Source organism: Spea bombifrons, chromosome 12 (assembly GCF_027358695.1).
Source record: "Spea bombifrons isolate aSpeBom1 chromosome 12, aSpeBom1.2.pri, whole genome shotgun sequence".
NCBI classification, from domain to species: domain Eukaryota; kingdom Metazoa; phylum Chordata; class Amphibia; order Anura; family Pelobatidae; genus Spea; species Spea bombifrons.
This window is the reverse complement of record NC_071098.1, coordinates 3,075,564-3,092,500: the sequence shown is the minus strand read 5'-3', so window position 1 is coordinate 3,092,500 and position 16,937 is coordinate 3,075,564. Positions and strand designations below refer to the sequence as shown.

The window sequence follows — 16,937 nt, the reverse complement described above, 5'->3', positions numbered from 1 at the left end:
AAAACAGAGTCCTGTCCTCCGTGCTGGAACCGGATGTAACGGACCCCAGGCCCATATCCGGAGAACGTGTGGCTGATCTAGAACGTGGGGGAAAAAAGAGGATTAATCCAAGAAAATCCGGTTGGGAATATAATTTTATTAAATTACCTAAAACTGTGAGTTAAAGAAGACTTTTAAAGTATTCCATTTATTGGCGAAACCTCAAAAAGATTATCTGGGGGGCCTGGTTCCAGAAGCTTCCGGATGGAATCCTGTAGTGTTTTTCTCACCTGTGTCCATTCTCCGTCATCAGATTGAGGAATGGCGATCATCTCGCTCTTGTATTCTGTGATCACTTGGTGGTCGTCGGAGAGAAGCTGGGCACAGAGTTCATAAAGACACCCCGCGTCCGTGCGGGCCGCGTACCTAAAACCCCACCAGGCGGAGGCAATGAAACAGGCGTCATGAGACATTAACGAGCGGCGGCTTCGGGGATCATTGAGAACGTATGCTTAATATCTACATGTATGTTAGAGAGAGTGTATGTGTAAGCGTGGTGCGTTAGCATGAGTGTGATATATAGATGTCAAATGTATTCATTTTTTTAACCCTTTGAGTTCACAGAGGCTGGATTTTCGGTGACCGATAATATTGATTCATTCTCGACCTTTTTACACCTACCAGTCGTTAATCACGATGTTCGGCTGCTCCGTGTCCAGCAGTTCCTCCCAGTAACCTTCATTAAGAAGATCGATCACCTGCGCTTTACTGCACCACCTAAAATCACATTGTGATGAGAGGGTTGCAGACAAGTGGAACAGCCTCCCAGCAGAGGTGGTAGAGGGTAATACAGTGAGGGTATTAAACATGCGCGGGATAGACATACGGCTCCTGAATCTAAGACGAGACCGACGACTGATTAAGGTTTGAGTCTCTAAAGCAGGAGAAACGGGCGACTAGACGGGGGCCGAATGGGGCCGATCTGCTGGCAGGTTCTGTTTCTATGATTCTTAGCATTAATTAGATAAATAACAATGTAACATTATTTGCTCTGTTGTTGGATACATTTAAAATATATTGTTATAAAAGATGATTTGTAGCCATTGGTAAAGCGCTCGTGCCGCGAATATCCCGCTGCTTTCTCTATCGCGTGGTTTTTATGGCACCGCGTTCTGTGCGCGGCGGACGTACTCGAATGATGTCGCAAAGTATTTACGGATTCCTTCGATAGGAAAGTCTCGTCCGTTATCTCCGGGAAGCTCCTCCACGTTCCATCCGTCTCCTCCATTCGCCACGACCTCCCAGGAGTCCAAATCCTCTGGAAAAAAATCAAATCGATTAATTTAAAAGTTCTACTATTTTAATACAAATGTGATTCTGGTGCAATGTTTGAACACTTATCTACTAGACTAAAACTGGAGCGTCAGAGACGTAAAGTAAGGACGTTTTACTTTACTGACAGGGTGGTAGATAAGCGGAACAGCCTCCCAGCAGAAGTGGTAGAGGGTAATACAGCGAGGGGATTAAACATGCATGGGATAGACATACGGCTCCTGAATCTAAGACGAGACCAACAATGATTTTTGAGTCTTTACAGTGGGACAAATGGTTGTCACCATCACATTCTCCTGATTGGTCCCTTCTGTTGGTTGCTACGGTGATAAGACCGCTCTTCAAACTTTGCACCGATATTGCGTAACGTTCCGTGCGGCCCGGCGATGTTCTCCGCGTTACCTTCGGCCCGGTGGTTCCTGATGAGGTTTTTCTTCCTCCGGTGTAGGAAGTACGAGGTTTTCCAGCCGCCCCGTTCTGCGTCTCTCGCCGTCTCCGCCAAGCCGTCCCTCCGGCATTTAATCCGCCAAATCTCGGCGCCGTCCACGATGTTCTTCCACTGGTGGCACACCAAGCGGCACACCAGGACCAGCTCTTCGGCGGGCAATCCGGCCAGGATTTGGGTCAGGACAGGGTCGGGGAAGGACTCCATGAAATGCAATTAAATATTAACCCTTGCAGGATCACAAAGGAAAAACAAACATTAGCCAAGGGCCATCGTAACGTTTGCTCATCTCTCCCGTTAACAGGGATAATAAAGCCCTGGCGTTCTATAAACATGCGCAGGCAGCGTTCTCAGTGACAGTTGTGCGGTCTCTTTTAAATTGTGTTTCCCCCCTTATAACAGCATGTGGGGGGCTTCTCTATGTTTGATTGATTTCTATTGGATTCGGTTCCTGCCACTGATTGGTTACTTCAAGCAGCCACAAGTGGCCCAAAAAAATAATATAAAATATAATAGTTATATTAATATATTATTTGTTATATTCTATATAAAAAATATAAATAAATGTATAAATTAATATAATAAAATAATAATAATAATAATAATAATAAAATAATATTAAAAATAATATCATTTTTGTAAAAAATATTTGCGCCCAGAAGGTCCTTGGAATGAATTTTCTTTGCCATGCGCGGGGCGCGTTAACTAAACACCGATCTGCAGCAACGGCATCCGTTCTCCAGAAGATCGGGCAGGGTTTTCCTTACTTAGCAGGGCTTAGAAAACTAAACTGAAACCTAACCCTCGGTCTCTGTGATTAGATATAGGAAGGAAATACTGATTGCGTGATTGCGAGGGTGGTGGTGGATAGGTGGAGCAGCCTCCCAGCAGAGGTGGTAGACGGTGATACAGTGAGGGTATTAAACATGCATGGGATAGACATACAGCTCCTGAATCTAAGACGAGACCAACGGCTGTTTAAGGTTTGAGTCCAAGGCGACCTTGGACGGGGGCCGAATGATCTGCTGATTTGTCCGGGGTCTGTAGAATAAGATTATTATGACATTAAAGCAAAAGCAAAGGTAGGAAAGCTCAGCTTCTCTGGACAATGAGTAACAACATTGGCTGAGCTTTGTGGGAGTCGGAATCCAGTGCAACTGGAAAGCCATCGAATGCTAAGAAAAAGAAAGAAAATAAAAAAAACAGAATTCTAAAGATAATAAATAATTGACCCAAAGCATTAAGGCGCTCGCACTGCTCACCGGTATGTTTGCAGGGCTGAAGCTTCACCTGTGAACGGTTTGGATCGGATCCTCGCCGGGACCGGTAAGCCGAGCCGTGATGCAGCAGCGCAGGACCCTCTCGCTATAACCGGACGGCGGGCTATAAAGCTGTCGGTGTGGCAGCTGTCGGGGAGTCCGGATCGCCAGCCTCCTCCTTACATCACGCTGCAGTCTGTGCATCTGCATGGGCGAGGCTGGCTGCTGCATCCCACCACTTAACTCTGAGGTCACTGCTGACGCTGCAGCTTCCACCGGGTGCGTGTAGAAGAAATACATGCAGACACCCCAAAAATATACACAGAGGACACCATTTTTATCCAAAGGTTACAAAACACAAAGACTGCAAGCATCGACTATCCGGACGCCGGCTGAGCTCTAGGATAAAGCTTTGCGGGGGTCTCGCCACAAGACGCCGTACCGGGGACCCCTTTACTGCTGGTGACCAGAATGACGCCTTTTAGACCCGATCAGGTCGTTGCGTGGAACAGAGAGCTAGACGACGGGATTGGTGCAGGACCTTAGAAACTGAACCTGCCGGCAGATCGGCCCCCAGCGGCCCCCGTCTAGTCGCCTGTTTCTCCTGCTGTAAAGACTCAAACCGTAACCAGTCGTTGGTCTCGTCTTCAGAAGCCATATGCCAATTCCATGCATGTTTAATACCCGCACTGTATTACCCTCTACCACCTCTGCTGGGAGGCTGTTCCACTTATCCACCCTACTCTCAGTAAAGTAAAACTTCCTTTCATTCCATCTAAGCCTCTGACCCTCTAGTGTTAGATTATGACCCATCGGTATGTTTTCCTGCAGTCCAGCTGTAGACCCCCGTGTGACAGACCATAACGCACGGGGTATCAGTGAGCGAATGGGGGGCATAAGCATGCGCAGCGCAGACTGAAGACAGCAATGATGACATTTGACGAGTACAGTAAATGCCCTCCAAGAAATACCCCGGAGGCAGATTGTTCAGTAATTGCTGTAAATGGGAACAGACGAGTTGCCCCGGCCGAGCTTCGGGAAGCTCCCTGCTAACAATCCCCTCCGTAATACTCGGCAGAGGCGGGGGGCGGCTGCGTTACCCGCTCCTAACACCCCGCATGTGAGCTGAGCGAGCCGCCAGGCAGCCGAGGGTTAAGCCAACACATGGGGGGGGATTAATTACCAAGCGGTGACCTCATCTTAAAGGGACAGCGCTGACAAACATTGATGATGTCACTAGCAGCTGATCTTCCGGCAAGCGAGTGCCCTGACTCCTGATACACAGACGCGCAGGTAACAGCCCCATGTGGGCAGCTTGGGGTTAAAAAATATTGGATTTAACCCCTCTTAGAGGGAGAGGCTGCCGTCTCGTGCCCAGGCGAGAGCAGCAATCATTCGAGTGTTGAGATGGCTGCTTTAACTGGGGGTGCTTAGTTCAGGGCATTTAAATGAGGAACTTTCATCATAGAAATCTAGAACCTGCCGGCCCCATCCGGCCCCCGTCTAGTCGCCCGTTTCTCCTGATGTAAAGACTCAAACCTTAATCAGTCATTGGTCTCGTCTTAGATTCAGGAGCCGTATGTCTATCCCACGCATGTTTAATCCCCTCACTGTATTACCCTCTACCACTTCTGCTGGGAGACTGCTCCCTTTATCTTCCATCCTCTCAGTAATGTTTCCTTTTTCCTGTCTGTGACGCCCGTATGCTCCGGGTTACTCCCAGGATCATGCTTGCGAAGTTCATACCCCCTCATGGGGTGGGAGTGGGGCAGCTGGGAATCTATTTTCTTTTGTCAGTGGTGGGGTGAGTTAAAGCTGCTGTTCCACTTACAAAGAATATCAGCTGCACTTTCTATTAAGACCTTTGGCAGATCTGTCGTTTTATTCTTTCATCTGAGGGGTTAATCACGTAAAAACAACACAGATACTTTTTGACAACTTGTGTCGACAACAGCAAAAATTCCGAACAAGACAAGATGAGTAATGATTTGGGGAAGAACGCGGAGATTCGACAGATAAAGAGGAACGGAAATACCCCGCTCAAAGTCTTAAGGTTGTGCAATGGGTTATTTGAAGAGCGACGCTCTGCTGTGGAGGACGCAGCCTGCTCAGTAAGCTCTGTGAATATAATGAGAATCCGGGGAAATTATTATTATTATTATTATTATTATTTATTATATTTTTATTATTATTATTATTCGATATTAACACAATCCTGGGTTGTTTCAGAAGAGGAGAAATGTTGGAACAGAAAGTCTTAATCTAAAAGTAGGGAATCGGAGGCTCAGTGCAAGGAAGTCTTATTTTACTGAGAGGGTGGTAGATAAGTAGATAAACAGCCTCCCAGCAGAAGTGGTAGAGGTTAATACAGTTCCAATTATATTCCAATTGTTTCCGGGAAATATTTGAAATCGTTGCCAGGGCTCTAAAAGCCCTTTTTCACAAGCCAAGTAGACGTGTTCAGACTGGCAATCAATTATATGGGATTAGTACATGGACACTCATAAAGTGGCTGCCTGAGCTTGATAGGAGTTTAATATATTTTTGTTAAGACTCTTCTTTTTTGTTTCTTATTTATCATAGCCGGCGTGCCGTGAAGATTGGTCTGGACCCCCGACTAAAGACAAAAAGCGAGTCTGCGTTTCTTGTCTGGAGGAATCGGCCCCCAGGGCTTGCAATTCATTCTGCGCCGAAAACCAGAACCTGAAAGCATCGACTGAACGAAGCGCCGGCTGGGACCGCGCAGGGTACATAACTTAGGGGTCCAACTTCCCCCACAGTAAGAGCAGGAAAGATGAGGAATTCGCTCTGTCTGTAGCCATTAAACACGAGCTGGAAGCCGCAGCAGGAATGGATAGAGGAAAAATATTATAAATGGAGTTAAAAGATTGGATTGTTAAGAAATACCGTTGCGGTTTTGGAGCAACCACGGTCTCTTTTGGGGTCTGAAGGTTAATTGAGGTTCAGCTCATCAACTACTGAATTATAAAGGGACATCCCTATGACTTTCTAGCGACAGAAGGGGCAACCCTGCGTAAAGCATAGTTTAGTGAATAATCACTTTCATGGAATAAAGGGGGGGAGAGGGGGCCCCCTAGATCATGCTGTGCCCCCCCCAATTGAAACACCGCTCATGAATACGTTTTCAGCAATTCAGCAACCGCTCGGCTCCCCTCACTCTCCTCCGCAAGACCTCTAGTTCAGTTGCGGTGCCAGCGTTCCAGGGGGCAGATAGTAAGAAAGGGGAGGTAGTAAGATCAGTTGATCAATGCTTGCAGTGTTGTTTCCATGTGTTGTTTATTTGATCTATACCATCAGTGCTGAGTTTACATGTGACTTCCATTTGATTTATACCTGCAATGCTATGTTTCCATACATTATTATTGTATACAGGATTTGTAAGTCTGGTTCTTTTTATTTGATCTATACCTTCAGCGCTGCGTTCAATGCGTCGATCTATACATGCTATGCTATGTTTCCATCCTTTACTTATGTATACCTGCAAATAAAGGGTTTGTATGTCTTATTCAGTTGATCTATACATGCAAGTGCCGTTTCATGTGTTGTTTATTTGATCTATACCTTAACTACAGTACGTAAAAGAGAGGTGTGATTTAGTGAATAAGGGACTCTGGGGATGATTACGGGGGAGAGGACCTCCCAATGTCACGGTAGGGTCAGAAAGAGAACACACGCATATATGTATATGTAGCCTTTTATAAAAGTGTTTGTTTAACATGCAGGATGGCAACAATTCAGGACCTCCCAGAAGATGTTCTCCTGGAGATCCTGACCCTGGTGCCCATCCATGACCTCATATCTCACTGCAGAATTGTCTGTTCCACCTGGAAGGAAGTCATTGACTCACCGACCCTATGGAAAACCAAGTGTCAGCGAATGGGGTTCATCCCCAAAGGCTACAAGCAGAACCCCAGCGACTGGAAGGTTTATTGCTATATTTGCAGCATGAAACGGAATTTACTAAGAAACGCTTGTGCTTCAGGTAGGACTCGGAATTAAAGATTAAAGGGATGAACACCAACTACGTTACGTCGCTAGAATTTTCATTGAATTGCATTAAGAGCCAAGATTCTGTTTGTTCCGTTTAATATTTATTTTCCTTAACTTGCAACATAGTTATTCATTTATGTTCCATTGGCTTTTTTTTTTTTAATCACGATTGCTCCAGATTGAGTTCTTTTCCCCAAAAAGCCTTTAGGTTAAACTATATAAATATGTCCCATTGAGTCCTTTATATTATTATAAGATATGAAAGTTTAACATTTGCCTTTTAACCCTTTAAACTCTTCGATTGTGCAGAATAATTCATTTTCCATGTTTAATTTTCTGTTATTTTCATTTAAATCGCATCGTGTATTTGGCGGAGCGCTCTAACCTGACGATATTCTCCTCTCCTCTCCTCTTCTCATCTCAGAAGGTTTCAAGTTCTGGAAGATTGAGGAGAATAAGGGAGATCGTTGGCAGATCGAAGCTGTACCTGGAGCACATGGGCAGGAATTCCCGGATGAATCGGTTAAAAAGTACTTTGTCACTTCTTATGGGTAAGAAGAACTAATCTATAAGCGTTATAATAACTAGGAATATATAACTTATTATCAATGCTTTTATCTGATACTTTAATGATTTGTGCTCGTTCAGTTCCAAAAATTGTTCCGTTCCTCACCTGTTTCTGTAAGTCAAAACGTTATGTTATGTACTATTTGTTATGTTATGTCCTGTCTACCCATTGTACAGCGCTACGGAACATGATGGTGCTATATAAAACTATAAATAATAATAATGGGTTTTAAAGATTTTTTTTTTTTTTTAAATGAAAATATATGAAAATAAAATATGATAAAATATGTGTAGCTCCAGATAAGGATTAGCGCTACGGAATATGATGACGCTATATAAAAAAATATTATCATAATTAAGCTAGGTTTTCCACTATGGATTTATCCCCAGCAGCTGATAGACAAATTTTTCGTGTAAATAAATAAAAATTATTATTTTGATGATTCATTTTTGGTACAAGATAAGAGATTGTTTTGCAGGAAAGCAGCATGTAATTTCCAAGGGATATAATGGGTTACACGCATTCATTTTCAATTGTTCCAAATTTCTCTTTTCCGCATGTAAAGTAAATGTATCCCAAATCTAGTCATTTTTGTATTTTTATTATAACAGCACTAATGATCTCGAGTAGATCCCAATTTAAAAGCGCTGTTTTCTTTTTAAGGATCTGTTTAAAATCCCAGCTGATTGATCTGAAGAAAATGGGATATCACCCCAACTTTATGGACGAGATCCAGCCAGATATTTTAATCGAGGACTGGTGAGGACACCGATATTATTACTCAGCAAATTCTAAACGGGGTGGTATTGTAATATTTATGGGATGAATTACAGGCAAATCCATCCCAACCGCTGCTAGGTGCGTTACTGTAACTGTATCCAACAACCATAAAGCATAAGATGCTTCCCCAATCAATCCTACCCCATGTATCATCTGAGAGGTACACCGGAGACTACCGTTCTTTGTATTTCACTGATTGTTGTATTGAGGGGTTATCACATCTTTGTAGGTTCGCCCCGAGAAGGGACTGCGGCTCGATGTATCAAGTATGCGTCCGGCTTCTTTCAAAACGGAAGAGAACGCTGAAGGAGTTCAATCCGGATCCGGTCATCATGGACCAGTGGAGCGACGCAAACTGGCAAAAGGTGCAAAACCCTGATCTTTATCATAGATCAATAAAAACCATATTCCGTAGCGCAGTACAATGTAGCATAAGCGGAGCTGGTAACACGGATAGAAACCTGGCCGATTAAGCTTGCAGTTTATGCATTTCAGAAATACATAATAATAATAATTAGTTTTTAGGACACGAGAGGCTGCTTTGTGATTTTATCCAGCACTAATTTGTGAAACGTTTCTTTACCTTCAGATGACGTACACCTTCCGGAACTACGGGCCAGGTGTCAGGTATATTTATTTTCAACACGGTGGTAAAGACACGCAGTTTTGGGCTGGATGGTACGGAGTCAGACTGACCAACAGCAGCATCGCTATAGAACCGGAGGATCTCTGCGCCTGAGACGATGCCTTTCAAATCAACAAATTGATGAAAGAATTTAAAAAAAAAAAAAAAAAGAAGCAAAGGGAGGGTTTAAAGTTTCCTATCTGTCATTCTAAAGAAGCTTTCCTTGTGTTGCTTTGCTTCCTCTGTGGGTGCTTTGGCTCGTTGCCGTAATAGTCATTTCTCAGTACCCTGTTAGCTAATGCTTTAGGGGAAACTCTGGCTCCTTGTTACGAAAGACGCGGCTTCTCAGCGATCTGCTACCCTAGCAAGTGTCTCAGCTTTCGCTGATGAAGCCTCCGTGCAAACCGCTGGTTGATTGTATCATGCAAATGCAGCTCATATTTAATCGAACAGATTATGGAAACAAAGACGAGGTTTCATGGGTAGCATATAATCTATAAAATAAAAAATAACATGTATAGCTGTGTCATTTGCCCAGTCTGTTCTCTACGTGCATTTTCTACGCCAAACAATTTTTTGTAGGCTGTCTGGTGCTTTGTTAAAAGGTCAGTATAATCCTCTATATGACAAAGTTATATAAGCGAACCGGTTAGAGTAAAATGTCCTTAATAAATATGTGTTTCTGGTTCCATAGAACTTAGAGCTCTCTAGAGCAATGTCACTGTATATGCGTTACAGGCTCACGTGATAATAATGGGACACGTGGGTCATGAGGTTCAAGTCCCAGAACTGCTTGAGAAATGGAACTTTTTCCTAAACCGTTTGTTTCCTTTAACATGAGAAAGAATATTAAAAGAAAATATTCTTCTGCATCTTAAACTTGAAAAAACAACAAACGGTTATGGTGTTTAATGATAATTATACGACAGGAAGATACATATATATATATACACATTAAATAATGATAAAGATGTCACAATAAAATACAATGTCTGTTAGTAGGGCTTCTGAGTCTCTCGATAATCTCCATGCGAGGGAGGGTTTCGTTAAAAAATCACCTTAAAAATATAACTGATATAATGCCCTCCTTTCCTCGTAGTTTGGAACTTCATTTAAAGTCATTCCGGGTAAAATGTCCTTAATAAATATGTAATGTGTTACCGGTCACAGTTATGTACAATGCAGACGTTGGTGTCGTGTTCCAGGTCTTTAAAGATATTATCCATGTTAAGGAAGAAATGAAAGCTTAAGATGATGGCAGATGGAGAGCAGCAGGAAAGATCTCTTCTCCCAGTTGGAATATAGTGTTGGCTTCAACTGCTGGCTCTTAAATGGCAAACAGCAACCGCTTACATATTCACATTAGAGTCGCGTGACTCGGCCGCTTTCTGTAGCACCACGAGACCAGACAGACTGCAGACTGCAGGGAGGCTGATGGCTCCCAGGGACCCGGCTGATGTCATGTACTTTTCTGGGCTCGTTCTTCTACATAAAGCTGCATCTGTTTTGTAAATAAGTAGCACAACTGGTCAATTAACAGTGACTTCATTATATTTACATACACATATACACTAGGTGGGAATAATATGCAGTATATGTAGGAAATGAGGTCACTCAGGAGCATGGACTTCCAATCCTATAGAGTTAAGGCTTCCCTGCCCAAACTACAGGGGGTCCCCGTGCCAATCTCATATTTTGGAATCAAGTCAAAGAACGTATCGTTCAAGTGTGCATTCTGATTTAAATTAAGGTTACACGGAAGCTTGCATTCGACCAGATGTAAGCGCGTTCAACCTGAACATCTCACCTTTAATATGTCAGAGGTCATAGTCTTCAGAGGAATCATGCGAGGTTCCTGCATGTGCAAGTCCTGCTCATCGGCCAAGATCCAGGGAAAATCCTGCAGAAATCATGCCCAGGAATCGCGAGAAACAAACAAAAAAAGCACAATAAAAAATCTGTGTCATCCTGGGGTAGGATTGTGTTTTTATTTGAAGTACAGACTTTGTAGCAGCTTTTGATGACTATGGCTGGCATTTCTAATGATGCATTTAGTTACAAGGGTTAAATTCAGGAGATAAGGTGGAACAGAGCCCTTAATGCTTGTAATACTATAACCAATAAATATGTATTTTAAACAATCAGAAGGCCGGCTTTCTATTACGTCACTTTAAAGGCAGCATATTAATCTTGAAATAGTCATATGTAACTTACCTTTATAACTTGAATCTTTTCCATATTTCTGGTAGCCGCTTCTCTTGTATGAACCAGCAGCGTGAATGTACAACCTGCAAAGATCAAAAGGGCCCCAGTTCACACAGGAACATAATAATGAGGACTGGGAGATGTTTCCAGGATACGGGGCAGCGATCCTGCTCCTTGAACCCACACCAATAGGACACATTTAAAGAGCCAGTAATGTTCAAATAAGGGATTGTTTCTATTATTTTTATTTAGGAGCCGAGAGGAGTTCCAGCCTTGATTTAATATCCAGACACGTTTCAGCACAAATGCTCCATAACCCTGTACCTGTACTTCAGCCTGTATCGTGCAAAGTTGCTCCCCCCCCCCCATCAGTGCTTAAAGCGATTTACAAAGCAAACTTTTTTTTTTGTTGGCTCTTACAGAAAGAAGTATACATGGAGGGTTATTATCCAAAGAGAAAGGAGCATACCTGGAGGGTTATTATCCAGGACAGCGTCACACACGCTTATCTTCAGGATGAACGCACGGAGTAACTGCTCAACATGTGACAGCAGGGAGTCAGAACTAAACGGGGGGAAAAAAACAGAATGCAAAATACAGCAGACATCGAAGTCACCGGCAAACACCAGAGGGCACAGCGGGGACTACCTGATGGAAAGCAGGGGAGGCTGTGCAATCTCAAAGACAAATCTCTCCACAGGGTGGTGCTCTTTATCCAGAATAACCACCACCACTTTCTCCACATCATTCTATAGTTACACAAAGAAAAGAGCGGACGATTAGATAAAGGTTCCCACACAGGTGTCAAAATAATTAGATTACAGCAGAGTATCATACCGTCCATGCTATGCCAGCTGTCATCATTTAAGTGTTCTTTTGAACCAAGTATTAGCTTTGTAGACATGAAGCAAGAACGGTATGAGGCCTTTGGAAACGTATATGAGGTTCAGGGCACCTCGTCCCAATTTGGGAAACCCAGCTTAGTAAATTAATTGCCATGAAATAAACCGTGTGCCTTCTGAACACTGAACCTACTGATCCGTACAGAAAGCCCACGAGCGTCTGATTTTAAGCTGAACTAAATTGGAACCCGCAAGTAAACGCTGATCTCAACAAGTTCCCGATGAATTCATCTTAACCCCATAGTGTCCAGAGTGCACTGAGATCCTGTCGCTTACTTCGGATACATACAGGTGACTAAGCAGGTTCATCTATTAGTGAATAGACAGACCTGTGCAGGATCTCACCTTCTCAATGAGTGGTTTGACACAGTGAAGCGTGTCCTGTATATAGCGATTCAGTTCTGGGTGACAGGACATCTGCAAGAAGAAGAAAAAAAAAAAGTTTAGTTTGTGCCTTTAGTATTCAAGGACATGATATGACCACAGCCTGCAATACAAGCTATAAGATCAGCTAGGTTTAAAAATCACTAACTTGCGGTATAAAAGTTCAGTGCAAAAAAGAACATATAAAGAATTAAGGTGATAAGAAATGTGATAAGAAATACAATTAGATAGAATGAGCACAGGGACCCAATTTCTCTGCACAATGCACCCACATTTAACAGAAGAACAAAAGCACCCTGCAAAACCAGCAATGCTTTAAAATCTCATGTATATATAATAAAGACATATTCTTATAATATTCATATAATAAACACTTACTCCCGGTTTTGTTGTCTGCAATTTAAAAAGTACACACACACAGACAATATATCATAACTAACATGGAGTACCTGTACTGGAACGTTGTATTTCTTTCTCTTCTGAAAAATCCCAATAGGATAAACTTCTCGTACGTAAAGTATAAGATGAACAGCAACCTCAAGGAACTCGCATAAAATGTCTGCGACAACTAAGGAAACAGAAGGTAAAAGTCACATAACCCCCATCGGCTATCAGTGGCCTCAATGTATGCAAGCCAAGCAGCCAAGGTATGAGCATCCGTCAAATTGGCCCCTTCACAGTGATAAGAGCTGCTTGTGGCCCTAATGAAATTTTAGTATTTTCTTACAGTTTCTGCAAATAGAAATCTCCTGCATCGCCCTTCAATCCTTTCCCGTTACAGCGAGAAAAATCCCATCATAAGCAGCTTTACATTAAATGATTATTCTCTTCTTCCATGTAGTCTCATCGCAGCATTGCATACTTTGCACACTTTGCACATTGTGGACACTTTGTATATCGATACATTGTATAAACACTGAATTATGTTTATTTCACTATTTTTTATGGGAAGTATTTGCATAACACTTTAAAATCAGCAACACGGGGGGCTTTTTGGTCAAAAGATAATAAGAGCTCACACGCGTGTGCATAGTGTGATATACAGGTGCAGTTACTGACGTTACCTTGTCCAAAGTTCAAATCTTGGCGTGTCAGAGTAGTCATGGTGATCTGAGGATAGAGGACACGTTTCCTATGTAAAAAATAATATTTAAGCATGTGCATTACATGTTTGTCGTTGGCCTTGCACTATACCCTGGGTGACATTTATTGTGTATGCACTGTACACTCATCCTATGCCCCGGGTGGCATGCCTTGGGCTCACCCCTATGCCCCGGGTGGCATGCATTGGGCTCACCCCTATGCCCCGGGTGGCATGCATTGGGCTCGTCCCTATGCCCCGGGTGGCATGCATTGGGCTCGTCCCTATGCCCCGGGTGGCATGCATTGGGCTCGTCCCTATGCCCCCTGTGGCATGCATTGGGCTCGTCCCTATGCCCCGGGTGGCATGCATTGGGCTCGTCCCTATGCCCCGGGTGGCATGCATTGGGCTCGTCCCTATGCCCCGGGTGGCATGCATTGGGCTCGTCCCTATAGCCTAGGTGACATATTTTGAGCGTATCCTGCACCCTGACGTCTTGGGCTCGCTCCTATGCCCTGGGTGGCACGTTTTGCGTTTGCACCATACACTCGGTGACACACTGCGGGCTTGCACTATACCCACGTACATCACACCCGGTATCCCGGACCCCCGTTACCTGCACTCACTGCACGTCTCTCTATCCCCGCTAACTTCCTGTCGCAGGGAAGATGACGTCACCGCTGGGACTTGCGCTGGGTCCTAGCGCTCACCAGCCTGTATCCCGTAGTCACGTGACAGCGAGCAGCCCCCTCAGCAGGCGGAGCGCTCTGTGACTGCGCTTCGTGAATAAAGCGCTTTATTATTTGGGGAATTGGGTTTAATCTCCGTTATTTCCCGGCTGTCCCGTGAATGAGAGACATCAGTGATGCCCGGACCGCCCGGAGCTTCTTAAACAATATCCGGGACCAAATATATAGGATTTTTCTGCACAAATAGCACAAAAAACGATGGAAAAAAAAAAACTGAAAATATTTTCAGAAATTTAGAAGGGACTCCCACTTTTGGTCCCAAACACCCTTGCCCCTGGCTTTCCTATCCTGTGCCCCGTTTTCTATCCCACGATGCCCCTGTTTCCTCCCCTGATGCCCCTCTTTCCTAGGAGGTCAGAATGTTTGCTGGGTATGAGGGGATCGCAGGGTTCTACAGCCCTAAAAGCCCCGATAATGTGTATAGAAACAGCAGGAAACGGCTTTATAAATTAAACGGGTAAATAAAATACATTATTCTTCTATATGCCCCACTTAGTTACACCATTACCCCGCAATAGGGCACAATTGTTGGCCTGCTGCGAGCCCGGCCGGGTCTAACTGCCCATCATGCTGAAGTATCTCAAAAACAATAATAAAAATATTGACTAAAACCCAAAGATCTTAATAAATGAACCTAGTTACTAAAAGCCGTGACGACGACAACAAAGGAGGAAATAATGGGAGAGAGAAGGGCAGGGAGGGGAAGAGGAAGAAGACAATGAGAAAAGGGTTAGAGAGAAGGGTCTGAGGCCGCGCATGAGACCTCGCGGGATGTTTGGGTTATATTTGGAAACATAAAGAGTTTGTTAGTAGATCCGGCGTGGAGTCCGACTGCTTCAAATCTACACGTAGGGAAAAAGCGCTGAGTGTGCGTTTACATAGAGCAGATAGCGGCGAAACAGATGGTAACGGGGGCAGCAAATTGGAGCAAAAAAAAAAACGATCAGCGATTTGGGAAAACATGTAATTCCGCCCCGACGTGCGAGTCTGTTACTAAAAAAAATCATTTTATATCCAGTGTGTTCAGGTCTGCACTCATTCAATAAATATTGGCCGATCATTTAAACGTACATGACCCTTAGTAATTGAGCGGATCTGGAGACTCTTTAAATATTAACCCTTTAACAGCATTCTACGTAGCGACTCATTAAAAGCGTTACCCCAATGGCTCTAATACCGGCCCCCGTGGGAACTTTGACTTGTCATTATTTAAAGATACACTTAATGGAGTCACCTGCATTCAAGCAGGGATATCAACCATAACACACAGGGAGCAAAAGCACCAATTGGGAATCCTATATATAAGAATAGGAAGGAGTCGGCTCCGGACTGTGTGACCCCGAGAATCTGCCCCGTCACCCTGAGATGGGGCAAAACCCTGAGACTAAGAGTCAAACCCTGAGAATTCCCAGGTTTGGTTATTATCTTGTAACAATGGGGAGCCTTCATGCAAACAACTACACAACAATTCCTATCATCCTTAGACAGCACCGTCCTGCAAAAGTCACCAATGTGGCCATTACTTGTCATACACACTGGTATCTGAATAATAAAAGAAGATTTGACTTGGGTTGGATGATAATATTGTGACCAAAGACTCCCATCACACTAAGCCTCCCCATCCTTGCTGTGTCTTGCGCTACAGATGTTAATTGTCACGGCCCAGTAGCCCAGGGCTGAGACCCTGGTATTGTGAACTGTCAATCACAAGGGTCTGAAGCAGGTCACTGGGTCACAATCCAGATGTTTTAACAGCTGATTCCGCTGACCTGCACTTTGTATAGACAAAGACATGACGGGGAGGAATAAGGGATTGCGGATTAGGAATTGGAGTGGGTAATAGGGGGATACGCCGCCTTTTGGCTCTGCAGCGAGGGGTGGTGTGACCATGCATATCTGGTGTCTGGTTGAGCATGATGGGGTTTATAGTCCACACTGGTCTGCGTAATCAAAGTTTGGGGCTATCTCTGGATATCACATAGTAGCCTCTAGCCATTGGGCCATCCCTAAAATGTAACAGATGTTCAGTGTCAGCTAGCCACGGGCTACCGGTTGTCAAGGGAGTAGGAGAAGAGCAAGTGGATGGAAGTCGGGGTTTGTGTGCCGAAGGTTTGCAGAAGGAGCTGCGGGATCTTTTGTTTCTCCGGTAAATGCTGAATCCCCCGTCTGTCTGTCTTTGTTAACGGCTTCTGACTCTTTTTACTGGGGAGGTAGAGAGCGCTGGCCGGGGGGCCGCTATTATCACCTGCTTAGTGCTATCACCTTTTTAATTATCGCACCTCACAAGATTTATCCAAATCTTTAACGCAAAAACGACATCCACAGCCCCAAAACTCTGATCAGATTATGAGCAGCATGTATATGTGTCTGTAATGTGGACATTATATAATGTATATATTACATTGATTTATAGCGCCAGCTGATTCCATAGCGCAGTTACAATCAGTGGAATAACATCAAACATAATATTAAATTGGTACAATATATATATAAATATATATCTATATGTCTAATTACCCCCTGCCAACTGCTCCCCCCCCCCATGTTTTATTGCACCTGGTCACATTTTGGATGAAAGAAGCCCCCCTTGCCTCCGTATCCTGCCCCTCCCCTCCTG

General features: G+C 43.9%; 3 protein-coding genes across 7 annotated transcripts in view; 1 reads left to right on the top strand and 2 right to left on the bottom strand.

Moving 5' to 3' along the window:
- The window catches only part of FBXO2 (F-box protein 2), a 5,151-nt gene extending 369 nt beyond the window's left edge, over window positions 1-4,782 (bottom strand). Inside the window, exons 1-6 of one of the 3 annotated variants that reach the window (XM_053451829.1) lie at window positions 4,635-4,782; window positions 1,714-1,985; window positions 1,171-1,297; window positions 661-756; window positions 270-405; window positions 1-77 (exon numbers count right to left, since the gene is read on the bottom strand). The exon at window positions 1-77 is cut by the window's left edge and continues 369 nt beyond it. In XM_053451829.1, the coding sequence (XP_053307804.1) occupies window positions 1-77; window positions 270-405; window positions 661-756; window positions 1,171-1,297; window positions 1,714-1,963 (686 nt within the window). In that variant the 5' untranslated portion in view covers window positions 1,964-1,985; window positions 4,635-4,782. Of the gene's footprint in view, window positions 78-269; window positions 406-660; window positions 757-1,170; window positions 1,298-1,713; window positions 1,986-3,046; window positions 3,141-3,803; window positions 3,946-4,634 lie in introns of those variants that run through there. The other 2 variants (XM_053451831.1, XM_053451830.1) reach the window with 2 other exon arrangements.
- LOC128470004 (F-box only protein 6-like) lies at window positions 4,208-9,137 on the top strand. Of its 2 annotated transcripts, none has more exons than XM_053451828.1 (6): window positions 4,208-4,308; window positions 6,759-7,018; window positions 7,451-7,577; window positions 8,258-8,353; window positions 8,604-8,739; window positions 8,964-9,137. In XM_053451828.1, exons 2-6 carry the CDS (start codon window positions 6,760-6,762, stop codon window positions 9,111-9,113), a joined length of 768 nt encoding a protein of 255 aa, XP_053307803.1. In that variant the 5' UTR covers window positions 4,208-4,308; window position 6,759; the 3' UTR covers window positions 9,114-9,137. The 2 variants fall into 2 exon arrangements, with proteins under 2 accessions (XP_053307803.1, XP_053307802.1); XM_053451827.1 differs by lacking the exon at window positions 4,208-4,308 and adding an exon at window positions 6,638-6,686.
- Window positions 9,138-10,430: 1,293 nt separating this feature from the next.
- Window positions 10,431-14,260, bottom strand: MAD2L2 (mitotic arrest deficient 2 like 2). Of its 2 annotated transcripts, none has more exons than XM_053451832.1 (9): window positions 14,188-14,260; window positions 13,555-13,600; window positions 12,940-13,058; window positions 12,452-12,523; window positions 11,853-11,953; window positions 11,674-11,768; window positions 11,214-11,287; window positions 10,807-10,899; window positions 10,431-10,500 (listed from the first exon to the last, which is right to left on the bottom strand). In XM_053451832.1, the coding sequence occupies exons 2-9, from the start codon at window positions 13,592-13,594 to the stop codon at window positions 10,459-10,461; spliced, it is 636 nt and encodes a 211-aa protein (XP_053307807.1). In that variant the 5' UTR covers window positions 13,595-13,600; window positions 14,188-14,260; the 3' UTR covers window positions 10,431-10,458. The 2 variants fall into 2 exon arrangements, with proteins under 2 accessions (XP_053307807.1, XP_053307808.1); XM_053451833.1 differs by having other exon boundaries at window positions 14,198-14,237.
- Between the last annotated feature and the right edge of the window lie 2,677 nt (window positions 14,261-16,937).